This window comes from Talpa occidentalis, unplaced genomic scaffold, assembly GCF_014898055.3.
Source record: "Talpa occidentalis isolate TD23 unplaced genomic scaffold, MPIMG_talOcc4v2.1 talOcc4.12, whole genome shotgun sequence".
NCBI lineage: Eukaryota > Metazoa > Chordata > Mammalia > Eulipotyphla > Talpidae > Talpa > Talpa occidentalis.
In genome coordinates this window covers 54,679,699-54,702,271 of record NW_023601212.1, presented here as the reverse complement: position 1 = coordinate 54,702,271, position 22,573 = coordinate 54,679,699, and the positions used below count along the sequence as shown (strand labels likewise).

The window sequence follows — 22,573 nt, the reverse complement described above, 5'->3', positions numbered from 1 at the left end:
GGTTTCTCCAGGCCACCCCTCTCATCATTGTTCCCCCAGCTTTGAGAATTTGTGTGTGTGTGTGTGTGTGTGGGGGGGGGGGACCCTCACCGGCGGCCGGGGAATGAACTGGCGCTGCAGAGGCTGCAGGCAGCCTCGCAGCCCAGCGCTCAACCGCTGAGCCACCAGGGGAGGCCCATTTTTTGAGGTGATTTTTTGATGACCTAGAACAACCTGTGGGGGCAAAATGGGGAGGGCACCAGGCACTGTGCCAGGGATAAACTACAGAGAGAGAGATGCCATGTTGATTTACATGGAGATTTGGGAAAGAAATCAATGATTATTATAATATGACAACAAATATAGCTATAGACGCAAAGAGGATACATTCCTACACATTTTTAAGGTGAAAAGCACAAGCCTTCAAGGACATTCTGGGGAGGCATGTGGAGTGCTTCAAGCTGCCCCCGCCCCCACCAGACCACCGGTGCTGTGTGCTCATGCCTGCCTGCTTGAGAGGGGCTTCTGAAGGTGGCTGCCACTCTAGGGGAGCACCTGACTGAAACTTCACGCTTTACTCGCACCCTCTCGGTCCCCCAGGTCCTTACCCAGCATGGAGGGCAGAGATGGGCACCGTCTGGGGGCCCCTTGGTATAGAAGGTCCCTGTATGTCTGTGCTGCTGGGGAGTGTGTGGGCGCCCCCCAAGCCAGGCAGTTTGGCAGCTCTGCCAGTGCCCCTTCCCCCAGCCAGTCAATCTCCAGGCAGTCAGCGCGGCTGTCAGCCAAGGGCAGGTGAGCTGCGTCCTTGGGAGCCTGGGAGCTGCTGATTTATCCCCGCAGTCAAGAACAGCCTGTTTCAGCTCCTCAAGCTCTGCGTCTAGGCCGCGGCAGGGTGGTTTTGCAGCTCCAACCTGGTCTCCACTGCTGACCTTGGCCTAGTCATTCCAGCAACCAGGCCTCCACCCCTCAGTTGGGCAGATACCTACAGAACTTCGGAGAATATGGGGAAAGGTCCTTTGATGTCTCCACATGGTGGACTTCTCAGAGGGATATGAGTCCAGGAGGAGGAGTATAAATTTGGGATATGAGACCTCTCTGAGCCTCATTTTCTCATCTCCAAAATGGGACTACAAATACCAACCTTGTGAAGACCAAACTTGCAGGCAGATGATAGACCTGGGGCACACAGCAGGGAAGGGGGAGGGCGGGGGTCAGAACAGGGGAGGGAAGAGCACAGGGGCCTGTGGTGATGGATCCCGGGTGCTGTGGTGGTGGGAGAACTACAGGGACGACATCTGAGGGGGGAAATCAATTGCTGTACAAAAATGAACAACGATGAAAGAAAATTAATAAATAAAAACAAAAATACCCAAATATCTACCTTTTGAGTTACTGTGAGGATTGAGCAAGATGAAGAACGTGCTTAGTAATAACTAATACTAATAGTTATTAGTAACTATTCTTATTAAAGTTGCTTGGCATGTCTATGTAAGGAGGAGAAAAAAGGAGGGCTCTGCGTGGAGGCTGTGAGTGATGTGGCTGTAAAGTGTCTTGGGCTGGATAGCATGTGGGATGGGAGTTGGGCAGAGGCGGGTCAGATGCCTGGAATAATTGCCCACCTCCAGGCATGGGAGTGGGGCGGGGAGCCTTCGTGCGTTTTCCTCACAGGACGCCATCCCTTCCCATGTGACCCCGAGCTCTGGGGCAGTTACTGTGGCCCTCAGTCATCATTTCGCTGAGCAGGGTTCCCAGTCTTGGCAGAAGAGTCCCGCCCTTATGTGTGTGGGCACACATGCTAGCTTGTACCATGTTGCCCCAGTAGGAGGTCACTTCAATTCTGAGGTTGGCTGTGGGTCCAGTCTGGGTCAGCTTCTTGCTCAGTCACTTGTTATCTTATTTCTGATAATCGCACACCTGTTAGAACACACACACACACACACACACACACAAACCTGCTGTAGTAAAATGTGTTCAAGGAACTCACAGAGGGAGGGTCTCTTTGACGTGTGACTTTCCATAATTTCTGAATAGTTTATAGTCTAATTCCCTCGCTAAGCAAATTAAACCTTTTAAGGTAACGATCAGATGGTCTAGATAGTGACTGTGCATGTGGACATTTGTAAGATTCAAACACACTGGTGGGACCAGGCCCACAGTCATTTGCAAAGGCCTGTAATCAAGGCAGAAGCAATTACTTAGCTGAGCAGCTTCCCCCGGGACCTGAGGCCGTATATCAGGCAGTGATGAGTCCTCGGATTATCTGTCTGCCCGCCCCAGGAGCTCCGCTTCAGCTGTCCGCCCACCCTCCCAGAGCCCAGCCCTGGGGCGAAGGCCTCCTGACATCTGTGGAAACTGCATTTCAGGGGCTTTTCTATTTTGGAGGAATCTGTTTGGAACTGAATGATTGCAAATCAGAGTTGGGGTCAGACAGCCTCTGGGCTGTAGAAACAGGGTCCCCAAGTGAAAAGGGATCTGGGTGATGTGGGAGAGGGACCTGGAAGAAATTTCTTTACCCAAGGAAAAAAAACCTTACTTAGCAGCAGAAGCCCTCATTCTCTCCATCACTGAGGCTCAGCTTCCTCTCTCTGTCACCTCCCACCCCTGCCCGTTCAGGTACTAGTCCCGGGCTCTCTCCAAAATGCCCTCTTTCCATTCTCATAGCATCTGTCGTCTCTCAGGCTCCTGTCACCGTACCTCTGCTCAGCTGGAAGCTTTTCTAATCCACCCTCCTCGTCCTTTCCTTCCCCTTCAGATGGACTGCCAGTTCCGTGTCTGGCCTCATTGTCCCACGGCCTCCTGGAACGCCTGGGCCCTGCACTCAGGGGCCTGTGATCTTTCTCCACTTCATTTCCTACTGATTCTCTGGCTGAGGTTCTAGGGAGGTCCCTATAGAAACAGACTCTTTGGCTCTGGGGACCTGTCTGTGCCCCCTGGAAGCCCCAGGCCAGAGTAGGGCCCTGTGGCACTATTTTGGGTAAGCACAGGGGGCTAGTCAGCGGTGTGATGTGAGGGGATCAGGCCAGGCCCTGTCCAGCCACCGGTCACAGAGTCAGTGACACCACCCTTTGAGAATGAGTCCTTAGGTCTTGGGGAACTCAGGAATCAACCACAGTCTGCGGGTGCCTGGGGAGGGCCCAGACTGGCAGGCACACATGTCCAGCAGTCATCCTGGAGGCCTTGTTAAAAAGTGTGGATTCTATGAGTGAGACCATCGGGTATTTTTCTTTTTCTTTCTGGCTTATTTCGCTGAGCATGATCCCTTCCAGCTCCACCCATGTTGCTGCAAATTGCATGAGTTTATCTTTTTTGACTCATAGCAGGAATTTAGAAAACCTAAATAAGGGACCGGAAAAAGACTAATTATAATAAAGTAAAAATCAAAATCAACAAACAACTGTAAACCAGAGACACACTACCGGGCCAGGGGGTGGGGGTAGGGGGAGGAGAGGAGAGATTACGGTCAAAATAAGGGGGGTGGGAATTGTATGGGGAATAAAACCAAGATGAAAATGCATACATTGTGCAAAAATGAAAAATGATGTAAAAAATATATAAAAGAAAAGAAAAGAAAAAAAGGAAAAAAAAAGTGTGGATTCTGTGCCCAGATTCAGGAGTCAGGATGGCTTTTTTACTTTTAAGCCAATGCCCCTGGTGGGTCTTCTGTGCAGGGTAGTTTGGTAATAATTGAGCTGATAATTTGGCAGAGAAGAATTAACCTGGATTCGGGAGGGCAGATTAGGTGCCTTGGGGAAAGGGGTAGTAAGGAAGGAGACTGACGTTGGGCCAGCTGGCTGACTGTTCCCAGCCTGTCCCCATCTGTGCCAAGGGAATAGTGGTAGCTACCTGGAAGGGCTGGCATGCGGCTTAAATGAGATCACCCAGGTGAAGGTGGCAGGTGCACATAACTACTTGAGGCGTGTGTACAGAAGGGAGGTGAGCTAGGCTTTAGCAGGTCAGCTCTTCCTTGTCCCACTGCTTCCTGGGAAGCAAATCTACCCCGGAAAGTAAAGGGATGAGGTTGGGGAAAAAAGAATTCTGCCACTGTGTACTGTGTGGTGTTGGTGAGTCACTATCCTTCTCTGGACCCCAATTTCCTTCTGTATTGAATGAAGTAGTTGTTTCTAAAGCGTTTCCAGTAACATTCACCTCAAAATAATAATATTGGTTGCTCTTAAAAAAAAAAATTACAGGGGCCTCCCTGGTGGTGCAAGGGGTTAAGTCTCAGCACTATGACGCTATCCACAGCCTCTGCAGCACGAGTTCAATCCCGAATGCGATTCCCAGCCAGCCAGGGAGCTATCCACATGGCGCGGCAGACCTCTTCTGTCTCACCCGCTGCTGCCCTCAGCAATGCATTTTAGTCAATCTGCCTGTTCTGCTCCGCACTCTGTCTCTGGTGAATCCTCTCACCTCCTGCACCTCTGGCCTGTACCCCGGTTCTTGTATGCATAAATAAGTCTTTAAAAAAAGAAAAAGAAACATTAAAAAAAAGAAAAATATCACAATAAAACCCTCAAATAAACTGCAGAGAACTGTGCGGGCAATTTGATGGCCCAGGAGGGGTATGTGTGAGTGCTTGCATGGGATGGGGGCTGTATCTCTATTCCCCAAGGCTCTCGCATCCTCTGGTGTCAGGCTGCTGTCTGTGTCTGGAGAAGGCTGACCATTCTTGGGCAGAACTTTATGTGCCTGTGACATGGCTATGGTGGTGATATATGTTGGAAATATTGGTACATACAGTAACAGTAAATATCAGCAACTTACCTGTCAAGTGTGGTGATAGATAAAAGAAATACACGTAGGGAAGTGTCAGCCTGGAAAAAAATATACGGCCTGCAGTAAATCACCACCAAGCAATTAAAGCATAAAATTAAGTTATGCAGTATTTTGTTTCCTCAGGTGTTGCTGTGCTGTGGCAGTGCTCGCTCACCGGGAGTTGGCATAGGCCTGGGCTGCCCCCATGACAGTGTCGCTGTGGCTGTGACTAAGGAAGAGTCCTGAGTTCAAATGTCAGCTCTACCTGCTGTGTGGCCTCTGGCACATTACCCAGCCTCTCTGAATTTCAGTTTCCTCATCTATAAATGGAGGATGTGTATTGATGCATACCGCATGTGAGGCGAGACCTGTAGAAACTGCAGGAGTGAGCACACAGGAGGTCTCTAGGCAGGGACCTGGTGCAGTGCGAGTAACAGGAGACCACGCTAGAGAGTAATGGGGAGCTACAAAGGGGAGGGTCCCTGCCAGTAAAGGGATGTTGGCTTTTATTCTGAGCAAGAAGGGGGCTTGCAGTAGGGGGCTGAGAAGGTTTCGCTTGGGCCTGTGGCTCCTTTGTGGGGCCAGGGCTGAGACCAGGAGATCCCTCAGGACACAGTGATTGGTGAGGGGTGACGGTGGCCTGAAAGAGGACGGCAGCAGTGGTGATGGTCAGAGGTGGTCCAATTCTTGATAGAATTTTGGGTGGAGCCAACAGGATTTGCTGTCCAATAAGATGTGTGTGTATATTGGGTGGGGGGCTGGTGCAGTGTCCAAGTCTGAAAGAAGGAATTCATCATTCTGAGATGAGAAAGACCATGGGGAGACCTGGGGCAGATGAGGAATTTGGTTCTGGACATCCATGCAGAGGCGAGGAGGCCGGGGCTATACCATGCACATTTTGGGGAGACGTCTGCAATCCCCAGGTGGACAGGGAAGAGGCGTGAGAGGTGGAGGGGTGGCTGCCAGCCTGGAGGAGCAGAACCTGGATGACTGGTCCTGAGGGCAGATGGGAGAGAGGGAGAGAGTTAACCAGTACCGGGAGGACAGGGAAGAGAGACCCGGCCCGGGACTCAGCCATGCAGGGGCAGGAAGGACCCAAGTGCAGTTTGGGTTGATTGGTCGAAGGGTCCCTAACTCTAGTGTGCGTTAGGGTTTTCTAGAGAACCAGAGCCAACAGGGTGTGTGTGTGTGTGTGTGTGTGTGTGTGTGTGTGTGTGTATGTGTGTAAAGAGATCTATTTATTTTAAAAAAAAATTTAAGACATTTTTATTTATTTATGCATACAAGAACTGGGGTCTAGGCCAGAGGCCGGGGGACGAGGGGGTGAGAGGATTCACCAGCGACAGAGTGGGGAGCAGAACAGATGGATCTACTGAAATACACTGCTGAGGGGAGCAGCGGGAGAGACAGGAAACATCTACTGTGCCATTTGGGTAGCTCCCTAACTGGGGATCCAACTCATGCTGCAGTGCCTGGTAGCTTGATAGTGCTAAGACTTTAAGCCCTGCACCACCAGGGAGGCCCTGTAAAGAGATTTATTATAAGGATTGGCCCGTGTGATTCTGGAGTCCCAAGATCTGTAGTCGGCCCAGGAGAGCCCATGGTGTAAGTTCTGCTCCAAAAGCTGGTGGCAGTCTCCAGACCTAAGAAGAGTTTCGGTTTGAGTTTAAAGTCAGAAAAAGACGTATGTCCCAGCTCTAGGTGGTCAGACCAGAGGCATTCCCTCTTTCTCTTGGAAGCATTACCCTTTTTGTTCTACTCAGACCCTTCAACTGATTGGATAAGGCCCACCCACCTGCTTTACTCTGCCTGAGTCACATGTTTACCTCATCTAAAAACATCTCACAGACACAGTAATATTTGACTAAATATTTGGGTGACCGAGTCAGGTTAACACACAAAATTAACCAGCAATGTGGATTCAAGAGAAGAGTGGGAGCAGATACAATAGAGGCCCGAGCCTGTGCAGAAAGCCCCTTTGGAGGAGTTTTGTTTTAAAAGGAATAGAGAAATGGATGGTCGATAGAGGGAGATGTGAAGTTAAGAGAGGCAGAAATAACTACACGTTGCATGCTGAGGGGTAGGCGCTAGTAGAGGTGGACAATGAATGTGGAGGCGAAGGGGACAGTTGTTGGAAGAACAATATTATTAGGCAAGAAGGACTGGACTCCAGCTGGTGGAGAGTAGGCCTCACCCAGGAGCTGATGATACAGCTGCAGGTGAGAGAAGTGTGGCTAGCAGGGGTGTGTATGGGGGTGGGCAGGGAGGCACACAGCAGCACAGCAGTGCAGGTCTTTGCTGAGAACACGGAAAACAGGAAACTCAGCTACCAGACTGAGGAGGGGTCTGGACAGAGGCATCTGAAGGGTGGGGGGTGCCCGGATTGTATATGCATGGTGGTTCCTGGCCCTCCTGAGTCTGTGAGGTGCTGTGATTTTCTCTGCTCTGTTCAGACACCCAGTGCTGGGTGAAGGCAGAAGATGAGAGTGGGAAGGGAGTTGGGGGTGTGAGCATGGAGGGATGTAAGGTCATGAGGGAAGTGAGGGACAGTGAAAAGGATTAATGTCCCTGTCGGGGTTGCAGGATAGTGGGACTTGGGGTGTTGCTGGGGGGAATTTGGTGAAGTTATTAGGAGGTTATTCCTGAAACCCCTCCAGTTCCTGATAATGGCAAGGACAGGGGTAGACCATGGGAGCGACTGAGGAGGGCCATGCACGCCAGTGGGGGTCATGACCTTCAGGAGCAGGGGCCAAAGCATGCAGAAGATAGGGCGGGAAGGAGTGTCTACGTGGATATTGAGGTTATAAAGAGAGATGGCAGGAGAGAGATGGTAAGCCAGGAGCTAAACTCCTGGGGGGGGAGGTGGGAGGTGCCGGGGAGTGAGATCTGTAGCATAGAGCACACAGTAGGTGTTTGGTAAGGGGAGCTGCTATTCGTCATGTTTCAGTGACCACAATGTGGCCCCTGGTTGATTGTAGGACAAAACATAAAATCAGGAATGTGCCAGAACTTCTGTGGTGTGGGATTTATGAGCACCTGTTTCTAGAAGAAGTGGCGCTTGCAGGGCCTGCCTTTGTCTGGTTGCTGCAGGATCAGGATACCCTGAGTCTGAGTGTGGTTTGATGAGGTGTGTCACCAACAGTGGGATGGACAGATAAATGGCAGATGGGAGCTCAGGCTGAGCACTGGAGCAGGGGGAGGGCAGGGTGGTGACCTAGGACACAGGCCTGGCCCCCTCCTGGGCCAGGGCCACCCCTGAATGTCAGCTGTGATGTTTGGTGCATTTCTGGGCGACAGGCCCGGGCCCTTCATGCCAGACCCAGCTGTGGGATCACGGAGGTGGTGAACAGAGAGGACACCCCAGGGTGAAGCCTCCCAGGGCCACCCTGCATTGCAGGCCTGGGAACCCCATGCTCAGTGGCTCTGAGCAACTAGGGATGATGGAGGCCAAGGGGCACCACAGCTTCTTCTCAATGGATGTTGCTGCCTTTGACAACTACCATGTTCCAGAAGCACTGAGTTCAAACCCTGGGTTTTCTCACTCTGCCTGTGTGAACCGGGCTGGTTCTTTAGTTTCTCATCTGTTAGAGGTCACCCTAATCCTCACTTTTGAGACAGCAAAGTAGAATGGAGAGTGTCATCTTTTAGTAAACTGTGGACCTTGTTTCAGCCAAAGGTTCAACTCCCTTAGTTTTATTTTTATTTTTTTAAAGATTTATTTATTGATTTATACAATTTATACAATATCACCCAAATATTTAGTCAAATATTACTGTGTCTGTGAGATTTATTATTTATTTATACAAGCACTGGGTACAGTCAGAAGCACGGGAGGGTCGCTTTGGCTCTGGTGAATTCTCTCACCCTCCCGCTCTTCTGACTGTACCCAGTGCATGTATAAACAAAACAAACAAACAAACAAATAAATAAATAAATAAAACATGCCTCTATTAAAAAAAAAAAAAAACTTTAAAAAAAAAAAAAAAGAAGCACGGGAGGGTGAGAGGATTCACCAGAGCCAGAGCGGGGAGCAGAGCAGGCAGAAGGACCGAAGTACACTGCTGAGGGGAGCAGCGGGCGGCAGGAGAGGTCTGCGCGCCATGTGGGACCCTCCTCCAGTGGCCGGGGAGCAGCCGGGGATCGAACCGGCGCTGCAGAGGCCGCGGGCAGCTTCGCAACCCAGCGCCCAACCGCTGCGCCACCGGGGAGGCCCCAACTCCCTTAGTTTTAGACACAGTTTCCAGGAGTGGCTCAGGCATTAACTCCTAGTGCCTCCACGCATTCACTGGGCTCTGCTGTTTGCCTACTACATGCCAGGCAGGGATAAGAGAATCCAGTGGTGTGACCAAATAGGAAAGTAACAGGAGCCACTGGCAAGCCCTTCCTTGCATTTCCTTTGTCTTTTTTGGGTGAGCTCCAGCTGCCTTCCCAGGGGGACTGACCATATGATTTGTCCTGGTGATAGGGGCCAGTGCCATTTGCACCCCAGTGACAGCACCCTGCACACAGCACGTGCTCAATAATAGAATGAAGGGGTTGCTGCCTAGACAATGCCAGAAGCCTACTCTTTTTTTTTTTTTTTTTATTTATTCATGCAAGCACTGGATACAGTCAGAAGTGCGGGAGGGTGAGAGGATTCACGAGAGCCAGAGCGGGGAACAGAACAGGCAGACCAATGAAATACACTGCTGAGGGGAGCAGCAGGCGCAGCAGGCAAGGTCTGTCGCTCCATGTGGGTCCCTCGCTGGCGGCCAGGGGTTGAATCAGCGCGGCAGAGGCTGCGGGCAGCTTCACAGCCCAGCGCTCAACTGCTGCACCACCAGGGGAGGCCCAGAAGCCTCTTCTTTGATCTGTCTCAAGCTTCACTCCCATCCCCAGGCTCTCCAACTTTGGTCAGGTTGGTTAGGCTGTTGGTTCTCTAGATAGCAGTAAAGGTCATAGTTTTGCTCCATTTTGGCCACGGCTGTCTCATTGTTGCCTATCACAGAGCTAGTCATGAAGCTGCTCCAGGCTGTGGCTTTCTCCTCTCATTCTGTCTGGATTCTTCAGGGCAGTATCTTCGCTATATACACCCCACAGGACAGCACCTTAATCTGGGTCCACTGGCTCTGACCGGGAGTGGGGAGGAGGCACCATGCTGAGGGAGCCCTGGAGCCTAAGGGGGCCATGTGGTCCCCCCAATGATGGTCCAGTTGGCTGTGATCCAGGGAAAAAAGGTAATAAGGAGCAACTCCTGCTTACCATCGGTATAAATCCCACAATCAGGAAAATTGCTTCAATTGCTAAAAAACGCTGGTGGGAAAGTCCATTTATTTTTCATTTTTCTTGTGCACTTGCCACCCTCACACATGAATCACTGTCGGTGCGTAGACTAAATTTATACCCCCATTATCTTTCATGTCTCTGGGGCTCTGGTGTCAACTGGGTTTCTGGTTACTGAAGCCACTGTCTGCTTTTTGGCGGTGAGAGATGTGACCCTCTCCATGCGAGAGGGTTCTGGGGGGACTTGGCTGGCTCTGGAGCCTCCCTTAGTCTCTACTCCTCTGTTCTGACCACTACGGTGGTGTTTGGAAAACCCCCATTCTTCTGTGCCAGCATTTGCAGGCAAGGAGTTGGACACCGGATTTGGGGTGGCTCATATGGGAGGCTTCGCGGAGGCCGTGAGGAAGGCACTGCTTCATTTGAAGGCACTGCTTCATTTTTGATACCTGTTGTGCGAATTGGCCTGCAAATGTCAGGCACTTAGTAACACGTACAGAGGCTTCCTTTCTCTGTCCCCCAAACACCAGCCTTCCTCTGTGGTGCGGGTCATAGGAGCAGCCCACAGGTCTTGCGCTTCTGGGAGTAAGAACCTTCCAGAGCTGGCTCTGTACTTTGTCCTCCATCCTCACATTCAGCTGTCTCCACCCACATCCGCTAAAAGCCCGGTTCTGTATTCACTGATCTATTTATTTTAATTTTATTAAGATTTATTTATTTGTTCATATAAGAACTGGTGTATAGACTAGAGGTACAGGGGGTGAGAGGATTCACTAGAGAGAGTGGGGAGCAGAGCAGACACATCCACTGAAGTACACTGCTGAGGGGAGCAGCAAGCGAGACAGGAGAGGTCTGCTGTGCCATGTGGGTTGCTCCCTGGGGGGCTGGGATCGAACTCATGCTGTAGTGGCTGGTGATAGCTTGATAGCGCTATGTCTTTAACCCCTGCCCCACCAGGGAAGCCCCTTTCACTGATCTTTTTTTTTTTTAAAGATTTATTTACTTATTTATACAAGCACGGGGTACAGTCAGAAGCACGGGAGGGTGAGAGAATTCACCAGAGCCAGAGCGGGGAGCAGCGCAGGCAGAAGGACCGACTCACACTGCTGAGGGGAGCAGCGGGCGGCAGGAGAGGTCTTTGCGCCATGTGGGACCCTCCTCCGGTGGCCGGGGAGCAGCCAGGGATCGAACCGGTGCTGCAGAGGCTGTGGGCACCTTCACAACCCAGCACTCGACCGCTGCACCACCGGGGAGGCCTTTTCACTGATCTATTTATCCAACAAATGTTCCATCTCCTTTGTGGGTCCTGGACCCCCTTGAAAAGCTGATGAAGGCCCAGGCTCCTCCTGGTTTTGAATCTCTTGGGGGTGGTTTTCAGAGCCAGCCCTGAGCCTCAGGCTGAGAATATCTGCTCCCCACACACAACCTTCCCCACAAACCAAGAAGTCAGAAGTCTGGGGTCGTCACAAACCAAAGGCCTGAGGTTCTCAGACCCTTCTGGGAGTCTCGCCTCAGAAGAGCGGTCCCCTGGGTCATGCTTCTGGTTCTTTCAAGGTTACCCAGCTAGACTTAGAGAACCCCCCCTCTGTGTCTCTTTTAGATACCAAGTCCCTGGGAGGGGGGCTTCTAAAGCTGCAGCTGGCCACGCAAGCTGCAGGCCCGTAGCCCCCCAGCAGGTATCATTACCGCATAAGAGACCCATCATTCTGCATTAATCTGGGATTCATCATGATAGCCATGACCATAATTAATTTATTTGGTATTAATGTGGATGAAATATGTACTGTCCTTTCAGGGGAAATCAGGCTGCCTATAAGCATTAGTTAAAAGGACCATTAAAATCAAACCTTCCCCAGATCCATTAGGCGAAGTCTTTCATCCTGAAGAAGATAAAGTTCTGCTGTGTGAAATGTCATGAATAATTAGGTTGATTGCTGTTTTAAACTCTGCCCCTGCCTCCCCAGCCCCTCCCGCCTCTCTCCTCAAGTGGGGAAGGTGCACCTGCAGTGGTGCTCTGCACCCCCGCCCCCCACCGAACCCCCTCCATGTAGACATGGCCCATGTCTACACTGGCCTCCAAATTACCATCCCGCCTCTCCCATTAGTGGCCATTGCATCTCTGGTCAGAATGGGGAAAGGGGCTTAAATGACCCCACTGGCCTATATTTTAATGTGTCTTCTTCTCCCCCTCCCGAGCTTGGCCTGGATGGTAGCAGGTGACCTCCTCTAGCCGAGGTGCTGGTCCTGAAAAGTGTTGGCCAGGGAGCAGCTGAAGCAGCATTTTTCAAACTGAGGTCTTCAGACTCTGCCTCAAATGGTGAAAGGCTTGAAAATGCAGATTCCTGGGCCTACCCCAGGCTCCCACATCCCAGGGGCTGTGCAAGGGAAGGGGGTAGAGGCTGAACTCTGTGCTGGCTGGAAGGGAGAGGATAGAGGTAGCCTCAGGCGACCCCCACTCTGCTTCCCAAATGTGGCTCCTCTGAGCTCCAACATGGACCCCAGGCGGTGCTGTCTCCTGGCTTCCCAGTGTGGATGGTACCTGCTGGGTGTTTCACTGGGTGCTTCCTGCACATCAGTGCAGTCCCTGTGGGGCTGGCACTCTAGGCCTCACCATAGAGTTGGAGAATCCAAGAGGCGGAGGATGAAAGAGTTTACTCACAGTTGGGACTTAGAAATTCCAACGTCCTCGTAAACTTTAGAGTCTGGGATGTCAGCCTTGGGAAAGGGGCTGGAGATGAAAGTTCAGTCCTGCAATGAGGCTGGCTGGAGGCGGGAAAGACCAGACAGTGATTGCTGGGAGGCCAGGCGTTGATGCCCACGAATGTCCCAGAGTGGAGGGGCAGGAGGAGGAAATGGTGGGGCCAGATACCCCTCTGCACCCTAATCCTTTCATGCTGCTCTGACAGGCGCTTCGGCACAAAATGCACGGCCTGCCAGCAGGGCATTCCCCCAACCCAGGTGGTCCGCAAGGCCCAGGACTTCGTCTACCACCTGCACTGCTTTGCCTGCATCATCTGTAACCGGCAGCTGGCCACAGGGGACGAGTTCTACCTCATGGAGGACGGGCGGCTGGTGTGCAAGGAGGACTACGAGACAGCCAAGCAGAACGGTAAATGGCACTGCCCTGCACGGTCCCTCCTCCGGGCCTGTGCTCAGGCCATGCCCTCAGCCAGAGGAGCCCTCTGCGGCTTTGAGCTGCCCAGCCCTCAGAGCCCTGAGCCCACCCTGCCCCCTCTGAGAAGCTTTCCCCAATCTCTAGGGGGAGGGTTAGTTTTCCACACCCCTGCATCCTTGGGCACTGGCCGGATTCACTGAAGCATTAATCAAGTGATGGGTACTGAGCGTGTCACTGTTCCCCCACGCTAGCTGGCAGGCTCAGGAGGTGCAAGGGGCCCATGGTCACCATCTTGGGTGGCTTCTTTAATAGGATGAAGTTGGGCGGGTGCTCAGTCTACAGAGGACATTTGAGGTCACTCCCTAGTCTTGTATATTGGGGTGCGCAGTTACCTCAGCCTCCACAATCAAAGGCTTCAGTCAGTGAGAGCCCTAGCATTGGCCTAAGTTGCCCTTTGAAGGGATGTTGGATTAATCGTGTTCAATTTCCCCTCTCACACTGCAGGCCAGACTTCTCCAGAGCAGGAACTTAGGGACAATGATGGCTTTGTGTCCCCAAGCTCTGATGCTGCAGGCAGGGCTTGCTCAGTTTCCATATTCAGGGAGACTCCAGCTCTTGAAAATCCCTACCCACTCTTGAACCATTGTCCATGGTCCAAGCAGAGACTTGCTTTCAGGCCCCTGCTTTCAGCAGTCATACCCAGGATACCCGGAAAACCTGCCATCCCTTACACAGCCTGGGCACCATATTACCCTCCAGTGCCATGTCCTCGGGGATGCCCAGTTCTCTCCACTGCCTGGGCAGGGTGCAGACCCCCACACTCTCTCAGATCCCACTGGAAAGCCAAGCCCGACTCCCCCTCCTGTATCTCCTCCTCTGCCTCTTCACTCACAGTTATGCCTGCATCTGGCATCCCTTCCATCTTGGCATTTGGCCAAGCTCCACCTGGGAATCTCAGATGCACAGACTCAGGACACATCAAGGCCTTTGCCTTTGACTAGAATTGATATCAACTCAGTGTGTTCCTGGGAAAGCAGCTCTCATTGACAGCTCTGGGCTTGATGAGAAAATAAAGCAACAGTAATTTTATGTATCTCCTTCCAGATCTTTCCTGGACCCACACACATATGTTACAGGATCTGATCAATACATGGAGAAATTAGTTTTTCTCTTAATAAACACATTTTAAAATAAAGGGTTTGGGGCGTGGAGGAGGCAGATCATTCATGGGGCCCATTGGTGAGGCGACTGTGTTGAGCTTGGCTTTGGTGGGAGGGGCATGGATGCAGAATATTGTTATTGGGGGATTTCCTTTCCCTTCTCCCACTCCCATAACTCTGGCCTTTCAGGCCTTTCAGACCTTCCATCTCTTTCCTTCTCTTTCCCAGCCTCTGAAAGTCCATTCCTAGGCTCTGTCTTAATGGAGTTATCTGCTGGGTTTCCTTAAAACTCACTCGATGTCTTTGCTTGTAGTCAATTATGATGTCAGAAGATTAGGGCATCATGTGAGGGATAAAACGTCAAAGCAGATAGACTCAAGATCCTGACCTGGAACTTGGATGCCTCTGGAACTCGCACGCCCTTCCCCAGAGACTGGAAGAATGAACAACTTCCTGCGTCCACTGCAGCTTCTTCTTGTCAGAGGCCTCCGTTAGCCCTGAGTGCTTCTGGCTCCACAGCTGCTTTGGGGGGTGGAACTCAAGACAAGGGGAGGTGTCCAGCTGAAGAGGCACGATGGCATAACAGGGCTAATCCTTTTCTGGAGGGATGCTTGTGCCCTGGAGGCCTCTGTAGGCCAATGGAAACATAAGGGGTTTGGCATCGGGGGCTGGTGGACTTCTCTCCCGGGCCACTCACTGATGTGGGGGTCCTTTCATAAGCTCTGTGATTAGTCGAGCTGCAGCTTCTCACCACATATGGGGGATAGCAGTGGCTGCCAAGCAGGGCTCTTTGCCGAGGTTTCACTAGGACGGCGCTGTCTCGTGGGATATCAAGTGAGGGGGTGGCCAGCAAGTGGACATGTCACCAGGGACACGAGGTCTGCTGCAGGCCTTCAAGGGGCTGAAGGTTACGCCAATTCTGATATGTCCCCTGCCTCTGTCAGGGAAATTGGGGTGACCCTGGCCCAGCAGGGCTCCTTGCCTGCTGTGGGACACTCGCGTCTCGCCCTTTGATTCTTCACTGCTAAACTAAGCCCTCTCTCAGGCTTGCTGTTCCTTCTCCTGTGCTAGACAAAGGACCTCATCTCCCCTATTTGTCCCTTCCTGTGACGGGTTTTGTTCATTTATTACATCTCCCTAGATATTTGCATTTTCAATATAATGAGGTTGCATTTTATGTAAGGACAAGTGTGAGAAGACCCTGCATAATTCAATATGAACATATTTTAAGACTAATTTCCCCATAGGAGTTAATGTAAAAAGTAGAGGGGATGTGTTCTGGGAGCACATAAATCCATAAGCGGTGAAGTGTATCTTTGCCTTAATGCTACTTTTTATTTTCTCGGCACTATCTCTCATCGCTCGCAGAATGCTCTCTCCTAAATTAACAGCCCAGGGTAGCACCGTCTTGCTCGGCCTTCCTCAGAGCATTTTTATCACATTTAACTTCCGTACCAAAGCTATTGATTTTTGGGTACATTTTTCAGCATGAGCATTGCCACCGCTACTTAATGAATACTTGGATGACATTGTTATAGGGTATAAAAAAGATTTTAAATTATAATAACAGTGAATGTTAAAATAACAGCATAATAGTCCTCATAATCGTGAGAAGGAAGTCCTGAGCATGGAGGCAGCAGTGGGCCAGCAGCAGGGTGACCCCGCCAGCAGCTGTGGGGAACAACCTCTAAGTCACTAGGCTGAACTATTTTGAAATTAAGCCAGTCTTGAATTAAAATTTTTGGGGTCTTTCTTTCAGATTTTGCACATAAGACTCCATCCTTGTTCAGAAGTGCAGGATTTCCCATTCGCCTCAAATGCTGTCATCTTTATAAATGTTGGCAGAAGGGAGATTAAAGACCTTTGGAGGTTCTGCTCTGTCTTTGCCACAGCGGCTCTGGAATCCTTCTTTCTTGGGTTCAGGATGCCAGGGAGTAATGAGGAGGCCCGGATTTAATGGCAATGGCTCTGCTGGAGATGAAAACAGCCAGGGGAGAAGGGAAGACTTATGGTCTCATCCCTCCTCCTCTGTGAGCACGAGAAGTTGTGGGGACTCAGTGCACAAGGTGGAGACTTGCCACCCCCATGCGCAGGCTTCAGGGGTGATAGACTTGCTCATGTCACTCAACAAAAATGCTGAGCCTAGGTCATCTTTTTTTTTTTTTAAGATTTATTTATTTATACAAGAACTAGGGTATAGGCCAGAGGTGTGGGAGGGTGAGAGGATTCACCAGAGACAGAGCAGGGAGCAGGACAGGCAGACTGACCAAAGGCACTGCTGAGGGGGGCAGTGGGCAAGATAGGAAAGGTCTGCCGCACCATGTGGGTATCTCTCTGGCCAGCCAGGAATCAAACCTGTGCTTCAGAGGCTGCAGACAGCTTCACAGCGCAGTGCTCAACCCACTGCACCATCAGGGAGGCATGCCTAGGTCTTCTGACTCCAAGGAAAGCCTCTTAGAATTGCCCAGAAGAGTGTGTGCATGTTAAGCTCTTTGATCAACACTAGGCATGCAGTCGGCACTTAACGAATGCTGGCTGTTGTTATTGGTACCCAAGAGAGTGTTTTCTTGAATGGAAAGAAAGATGAAAAGAAAGGGAGAAAGGTAGGGCTGTAGAAGAGACACTTTAAAGGACACAGGGGGAGGGGGAGACCAGGGACCCTGCAGGTGACTTACTCTTTGTGGACCCCAAGGGTGCTGTGCAGAGAATGGGAATAACTACAAGTGCGGGGAAACAAACCATTTGCTCTTGGCTGTGAACTAGATCTCAACAGTGCAGGTGCCTCTCTTGTGCTGGTTCTGAGAACAAACCAGTCTTTGACTAATAGGAGCGTGAGGTGTGTCTAGTGAAATCCAGAGGTGATTTCCAAGCAGTTCTATGATCCACAGTATGATATGCATTTTACATCTCAACTCAGTACACACATTTCATCCACTAAATAACTTTCATGAAAGTTCTTCCATTCTGTTTTATTCTATTCTGTTCTATTCTATCCCATCCTGTTCCATTCCATTCCATTCCAGTCCATTCCAGTCCATTCCATCACATTCCATCCCACTGCTCTTCACTCCACTCCACTCCACCTCAGTCCATTATTTTAGTTTTTGATCAACTAATTGGACCTTGCAACCCACTAATGGGTTCTAACCCACTAGCTCATGGACATTGGTCAGATGACCAGTGGATATGTAGGCGACCCCCATCTATGAGTCCAGGGAGGTTGTGCTGTGGGAACAGGGGAGGGGTGTTGGGGGCACCTCAGAACAGACGTCACTCACAGCCCTGGTGTGATTCACGAGGGTGTACAGCAGGAGTGTTTGTCATGATAGGGACATGGACGGGGTCTGAGGACAGTGCCTGTGTAGCTGGGCTGGAAGGGGACAGGGAGAGGCCTGGGGCTGCGGTGCAGGAGTAGGCTCTGAGGGGTGAGGCTGCTCCACTCTGACGTCGCCAGTGTCTTCCATGCCTCGCCATAATGGGCAGGGTTGCTTGAGGAAAAGAGGGCAAGGGAAGGAGGCCCATTGCTTCAGGTAGACCTACCCAACAGGGAGTGGCTTTCCTTGCAGATGACTCAGAGGCTGGAGCCAAGCGGCCCCGGACTACCATCACAGCCAAGCAGCTGGAGACGTTGAAGAATGCCTACAAGAACTCCCCTAAGCCTGCCCGGCATGTGAGGGAGCAGCTGTCCTCAGAAACAGGCCTGGACATGAGGGTCGTGCAGGTGAGACATCTGCTGCCCCAGACCCAGGACTCCTTTGCCCAATCCTAGAACCACCCTCCTGGAGGGCCTGGGGCCTGGGTTGAGAGTGTCCTGAGCGGTCAGTGTGCCCCCCCTCTACGTGAGGGAAGTGTAGGGAGCTCTCACGATGTCACTTCTCCAATGCTCACTGATCCCCTTGGGGACTTGGGCCTCGGACCATGATTTTGGGAAATTTGCCAGAATCACAGGCGGATTTCTGTGGCCCAGACAGAGGGCATGGTGGCTCTGAACTTCATGAGGCTTCAGGCCCTATGTCAGCCACCTGTCTTGGGGCCCTGGGGTGCTTTGGGTTCATGGTGGACACCCTGAGCATGTCCCTTGTGCTTGTGTGGCAGGTTTGGTTTCAGAACAGAAGGGCCAAGGAGAAGAGACTGAAGAAGGACGCAGGGCGGCATCGCTGGGGGCAGTTCTATAAAAGCGTCAAGAGGAGCCGGGGAGGCAGCAAGCAGGAGAAGGAGAGCTCTGCAGAGGACTGTGGGGTTAGTGACAGTGAGCTGAGCTTCCGAGGTGAGCAGGGCTGGAGGGGTGAGGCCGAGGCCTTAGGAAAGGCCCCTGGGAAACAATAAACATTCATATTCAGGAGGGATCTTTCTGGAGGTCTTGACAACGCCCTCCTGCACAGGGTTCCCTGTGACTTGCAGTGAAGGGTGGGGGATGATGTGTAGTGGCTCTTTAAGATGTGACAAGGAGGAGAGATCTGGACTCTAGATTCCTGGGGACCAGGACTGTGGGCCCTAAGGCCTCCCCTCCTTTCCTGCTGACTGGGGCTCCCTCACCAGCTCATGCAGCTGTGGACAGATAGCTGGGTCTCCGTCTTGTGCCTCTAGCCCCTCTCCTATGTGTCTCCCCTCTGCCGGGCAGTGGCCTCCCTCCCATGCTCCCCTAGAGTGGCCCCTAGTGGTGGGGGGGCATGTTTAACGGGCTCTTTCCCTGGGGGAATCCCTGCTGTGGGTGCATGAGAGATAGCACTGGCTTTATTTCTGAAATCCCTTAACCCCCCCGCCCCTCCCCCCACCCCGCTGCTCACTTCATCTGCTTCGCAGCATGTGCTGTATTCAAATGTGTGCATCAGCAAAATTTGCAAATGAGTGCATGTTTTGAATCTTCAGGTTGTTCGCAAGTAGCCATAACGGTTCCCATTTATTGAGCCCTCAAATGTGGAAGGAAGGTCTTCTGCTGTGGGGAAAGGAAGCATATGGGCTGGAGTTCATTTCTCCTGTATGGTTCTGTCAAATTGATTCCCTTGTCCTGAGCCTCAGTTTCCCTATATGTAAATGGGGAATAACCATATCCCTGTCCATCTCACAGTGTTTTGGGGATCAACACCAACTACGAATGTGTTTGGGGAAGGCTCGGCACATTTTTTTCCTTTGGAAGACATAACTGTTCCCACAGAAGCCTGTGGCACCCACAAAGGGCCCTGGCATATAAGCAGAAGGCCAAGGCCTCCCTGGTGGCACAGGGGGTTCAGTCTCAGCACTATGAAGCTATCAACAGCCACTGCTGCATGAGTTCAATTCCCAGCCAGGGAGCTACATCACATGGAGCTGCAGACCTCCCCTGTCTCACCCGCTGCTCCCCTCAGCAGTGTATTTCAGTAGATCTGCCTGTTCTGCTCCCTACTCTGTCTCTGGTGAATCCTCTCACCCGCCCCACACCTCTGGCCTGTACCCCAGTTCTTGTAAGCATAAATAAATATATCTTAAAAAAAAGAAGGTCTAATGAGGGCCTGAGCCTTCAGCTTCTGCCACCTTCCAAGATCACAAGGTTTCACCACCTTTTCCCATTTTTATGGGTTGCGTGGGGGCAGGCTCCAGGAAGGCTGTCAGAGGACTGGGTATTTAAGTCTCGTCTGGGGAGGAGGCCCTGACAGAATCGATGCATAAGCCCAGGTGGGATTAGAAAAGAAGCTTGTGGGTTTGAGACTAAAATAAACAGCCCCCAAGAGCTTATGGGCTGTCCCCAAGAGCAGAGAGCAGCGGCTCAGCCTGGAGGTCAGCACTGAGGGGCTGGGCCAGGCTCCGGGAAGCCCCTTTACTCATCCGAGCTGCTGAAGTCAACATCTGGAACAGAGGACTGCTCAGTCTTGTTTGGTAGCTAATTTCTCTGGCGTGCAGGGGGCCTCCCAGGTTGACACACCCTTGAACTCGCTGGGTAATTCTATAATCCTCTATGCCTTAAGATGAAAACTGCTCACCTGTATTGGAGAGATGACTTCTTCCAGGTGGCAAAGATCCCATTAGCTCCCTTTCGTGAACGTTTGCAAGAAACAAGGAGGTCCATTTGCCTTAACCAAGCCAATACGCTGTCCCCAGAGAAGCGTTTATTTGAGAAGGAGGGAAACCAAGTCCTTTGACACTGAACCTCATTTCCAGGTAGAGCAGAGGGAGTTCCTACACATCTAAGAGAGGCCTTCGGTGACCCTCACCCTGTGGGCCTGCTTGTTTCTCTTTTTCTCAGCTTGAAAACTTTCCCATTAGTCTTGTCAGCACAAGGTTTCCATTGCCATGCGGGTAACCCCTCCCATCCCCACCCAGGGCACGCTCACCCCTTATGGCAGGGGCCACAAGGACCGGTGAGCTCTCTGGGAAGGCAGGTCCTCCTTCTGTCCCGCTCTGTCTCTGGATGCCGGGCTGACATGTTGGTTTCTGACTGCTGCGTGGCAGAGAGGTAGCCGTCCCCGTGGGCATCTCCCCTGGGTGTGGGTATTCCTAGGTTGTGAAAGCAGGACCACTGAGTCCCGGCAGCTGACAATAAATCTCCGTTCTTTTGTCCACAGAGGATCAAATTCTCTCAGAACTTGGCCACACCAATAGGATTTATGGCAACGTGGGGGACGTTACAGGCGGACAGTTAATGAATGGGAGCTTCTCCATGGACGGGACGGGACAATCCTATCAGGACTTGAGGGATGGGAGCCCCTATGGAATCCCCCAGTCTCCAGCCTCCATCTCGTCCCTGCCATCCCACGCTCCTTTGCTCAACGGGCTGGATTACACGGTGGACAGTAATTTGGGCATTGTTGCTCATGCGGGGCAGGGAGTGAGCCAGACACTGAGAGCCATGGCTGGGGGACCCACCTCTGACATCTCCACGGGAAGCAGTGTAGGCTACCCCGACTTCCCAACGAGCCCCGCCTCCTGGCTCGATGAAATGGATCATCCTCCTTTTTAAACATCACTCCCCCCCACCTTACCCCTCCTTCCGGCTTGAGAAAATACCTTTATGGATCAAAAGAGACTTGCCTTGTAAGGATCAAAGTGCGCCAAGGTGAATTTCCATTATTTTCAATGGAAGTCCTCCACTGGCCCCGGAGGCCCGAGACCACACTGGGGTTGTTTTCCTGGGGAAGAGGGGGGAGGGCAGCCTCCTTCAGGAACACAGCACAGGGGCGCAGAGCCTCGCTAGGCTGCTGGCTTATGGGCTGCCTCCCCACCGCCTCCCGCCTTGCTTACAGGCTTTGGCTGCTCAGAGCTTGAGTAGTACGCGGTGACTCTGTCGGGCCCTGTTGGCCTTCGGGAGCTCTGCTCTGAGTGTGTGTCTCACGCGATGCCTCCTGAACCACTGCTGTCACCAGGCCCCAGGGCCCCCAAGCAAAGGCATCGTGGCCCTTGAGTATGATACAAGTGAGTTCTGGACACCCTTATCAAACTCCAGTTTTCAAAATAAAAAAAGTCACTTATTAAAGGTCAGTGAAAACTTTGATGACCATAGCTTGATATTGAAAACATGCCACCACTTTTTTTTTTTTTTTTTTTTTTGCTTTTTTGATGTGAAAATATGACTTCTTCCCTCCCTGGAAATACCAGAGAAATTTTTCGACAGTGTTGCTCTTTTGGAAAGCCCACCCCTCTCACTAAATCCCTGATGGCAGGAAACGTCGGCGATTGCTGAGGCTGCAGCCTAGTGGCCTGGACCATCAGAGCCGCTGCCCTGCACGGCCCCTCCGTGCACCATGTGCCTTTTTAATTTGCTTGTGTCATTTATTCCACGAGGCAGGCTGCAGGTTGCAAAATGATCAACACTAAAATATGGAGAGAACAGAATGACAATCAGTACAAACATTTATAGACACATTTGGATTCCAAACGTGTTGTTTAGCCAGATCAGCAGATGCCAGTCTCCCCAAGTCCCCGTCCTGTAGGGTGCAATGACACTAAGTCTGTTTGTAAGGAATTGATTAGATGAGCTTGCAAGCCCTCCCCAGCCCTTTAAAGGCGAGATTTCTCTGCTGTGCTAGCTGACTCAGTTGGAGGCCACTCTTGGTGTCTTCCAAGGATGAGCAGTGCTTTGTGGCCTATCTTGGTTGGGAGCAATCATTTGGGGATGAGCCCTAACATTGTCCAAAAGATTAGGCTGCATTTCTCTGGGTTGCTAGCTGAACTCAGCAGGGCTCTCCGGACAACAGTAGTGCCAGGGTGCTCAGCTCGTGGGCTTATGATAGCATGTTACTAAGACTGAGGCCAGGGCAGGGCTAACCCCCGCTTTACCAGCTGACACACTTCTGTGGATGACAAGGGCGTGAACGGTGCTGCTCCTCCCACA

General features: G+C 51.6%; 1 protein-coding gene across 1 annotated transcript in view; it reads left to right on the top strand.

Moving 5' to 3' along the window:
• LHX4 (LIM homeobox 4) overlaps positions 1–21,667 on the top strand; it is a 42,456-nt gene extending 20,789 nt beyond the window's left edge. The window contains exons 3-6 of the mRNA XM_037504425.1: positions 12,900–13,102; positions 17,835–17,989; positions 18,364–18,535; positions 20,808–21,667. Of these exons, the coding sequence (XP_037360322.1) occupies positions 12,900–13,102; positions 17,835–17,989; positions 18,364–18,535; positions 20,808–21,202 (925 nt within the window). The 3' untranslated portion in view covers positions 21,203–21,667. The remainder of the gene's footprint in view (positions 1–12,899; positions 13,103–17,834; positions 17,990–18,363; positions 18,536–20,807) is intronic.
• The last annotated feature ends 906 nt before the right edge of the window (positions 21,668–22,573 follow it).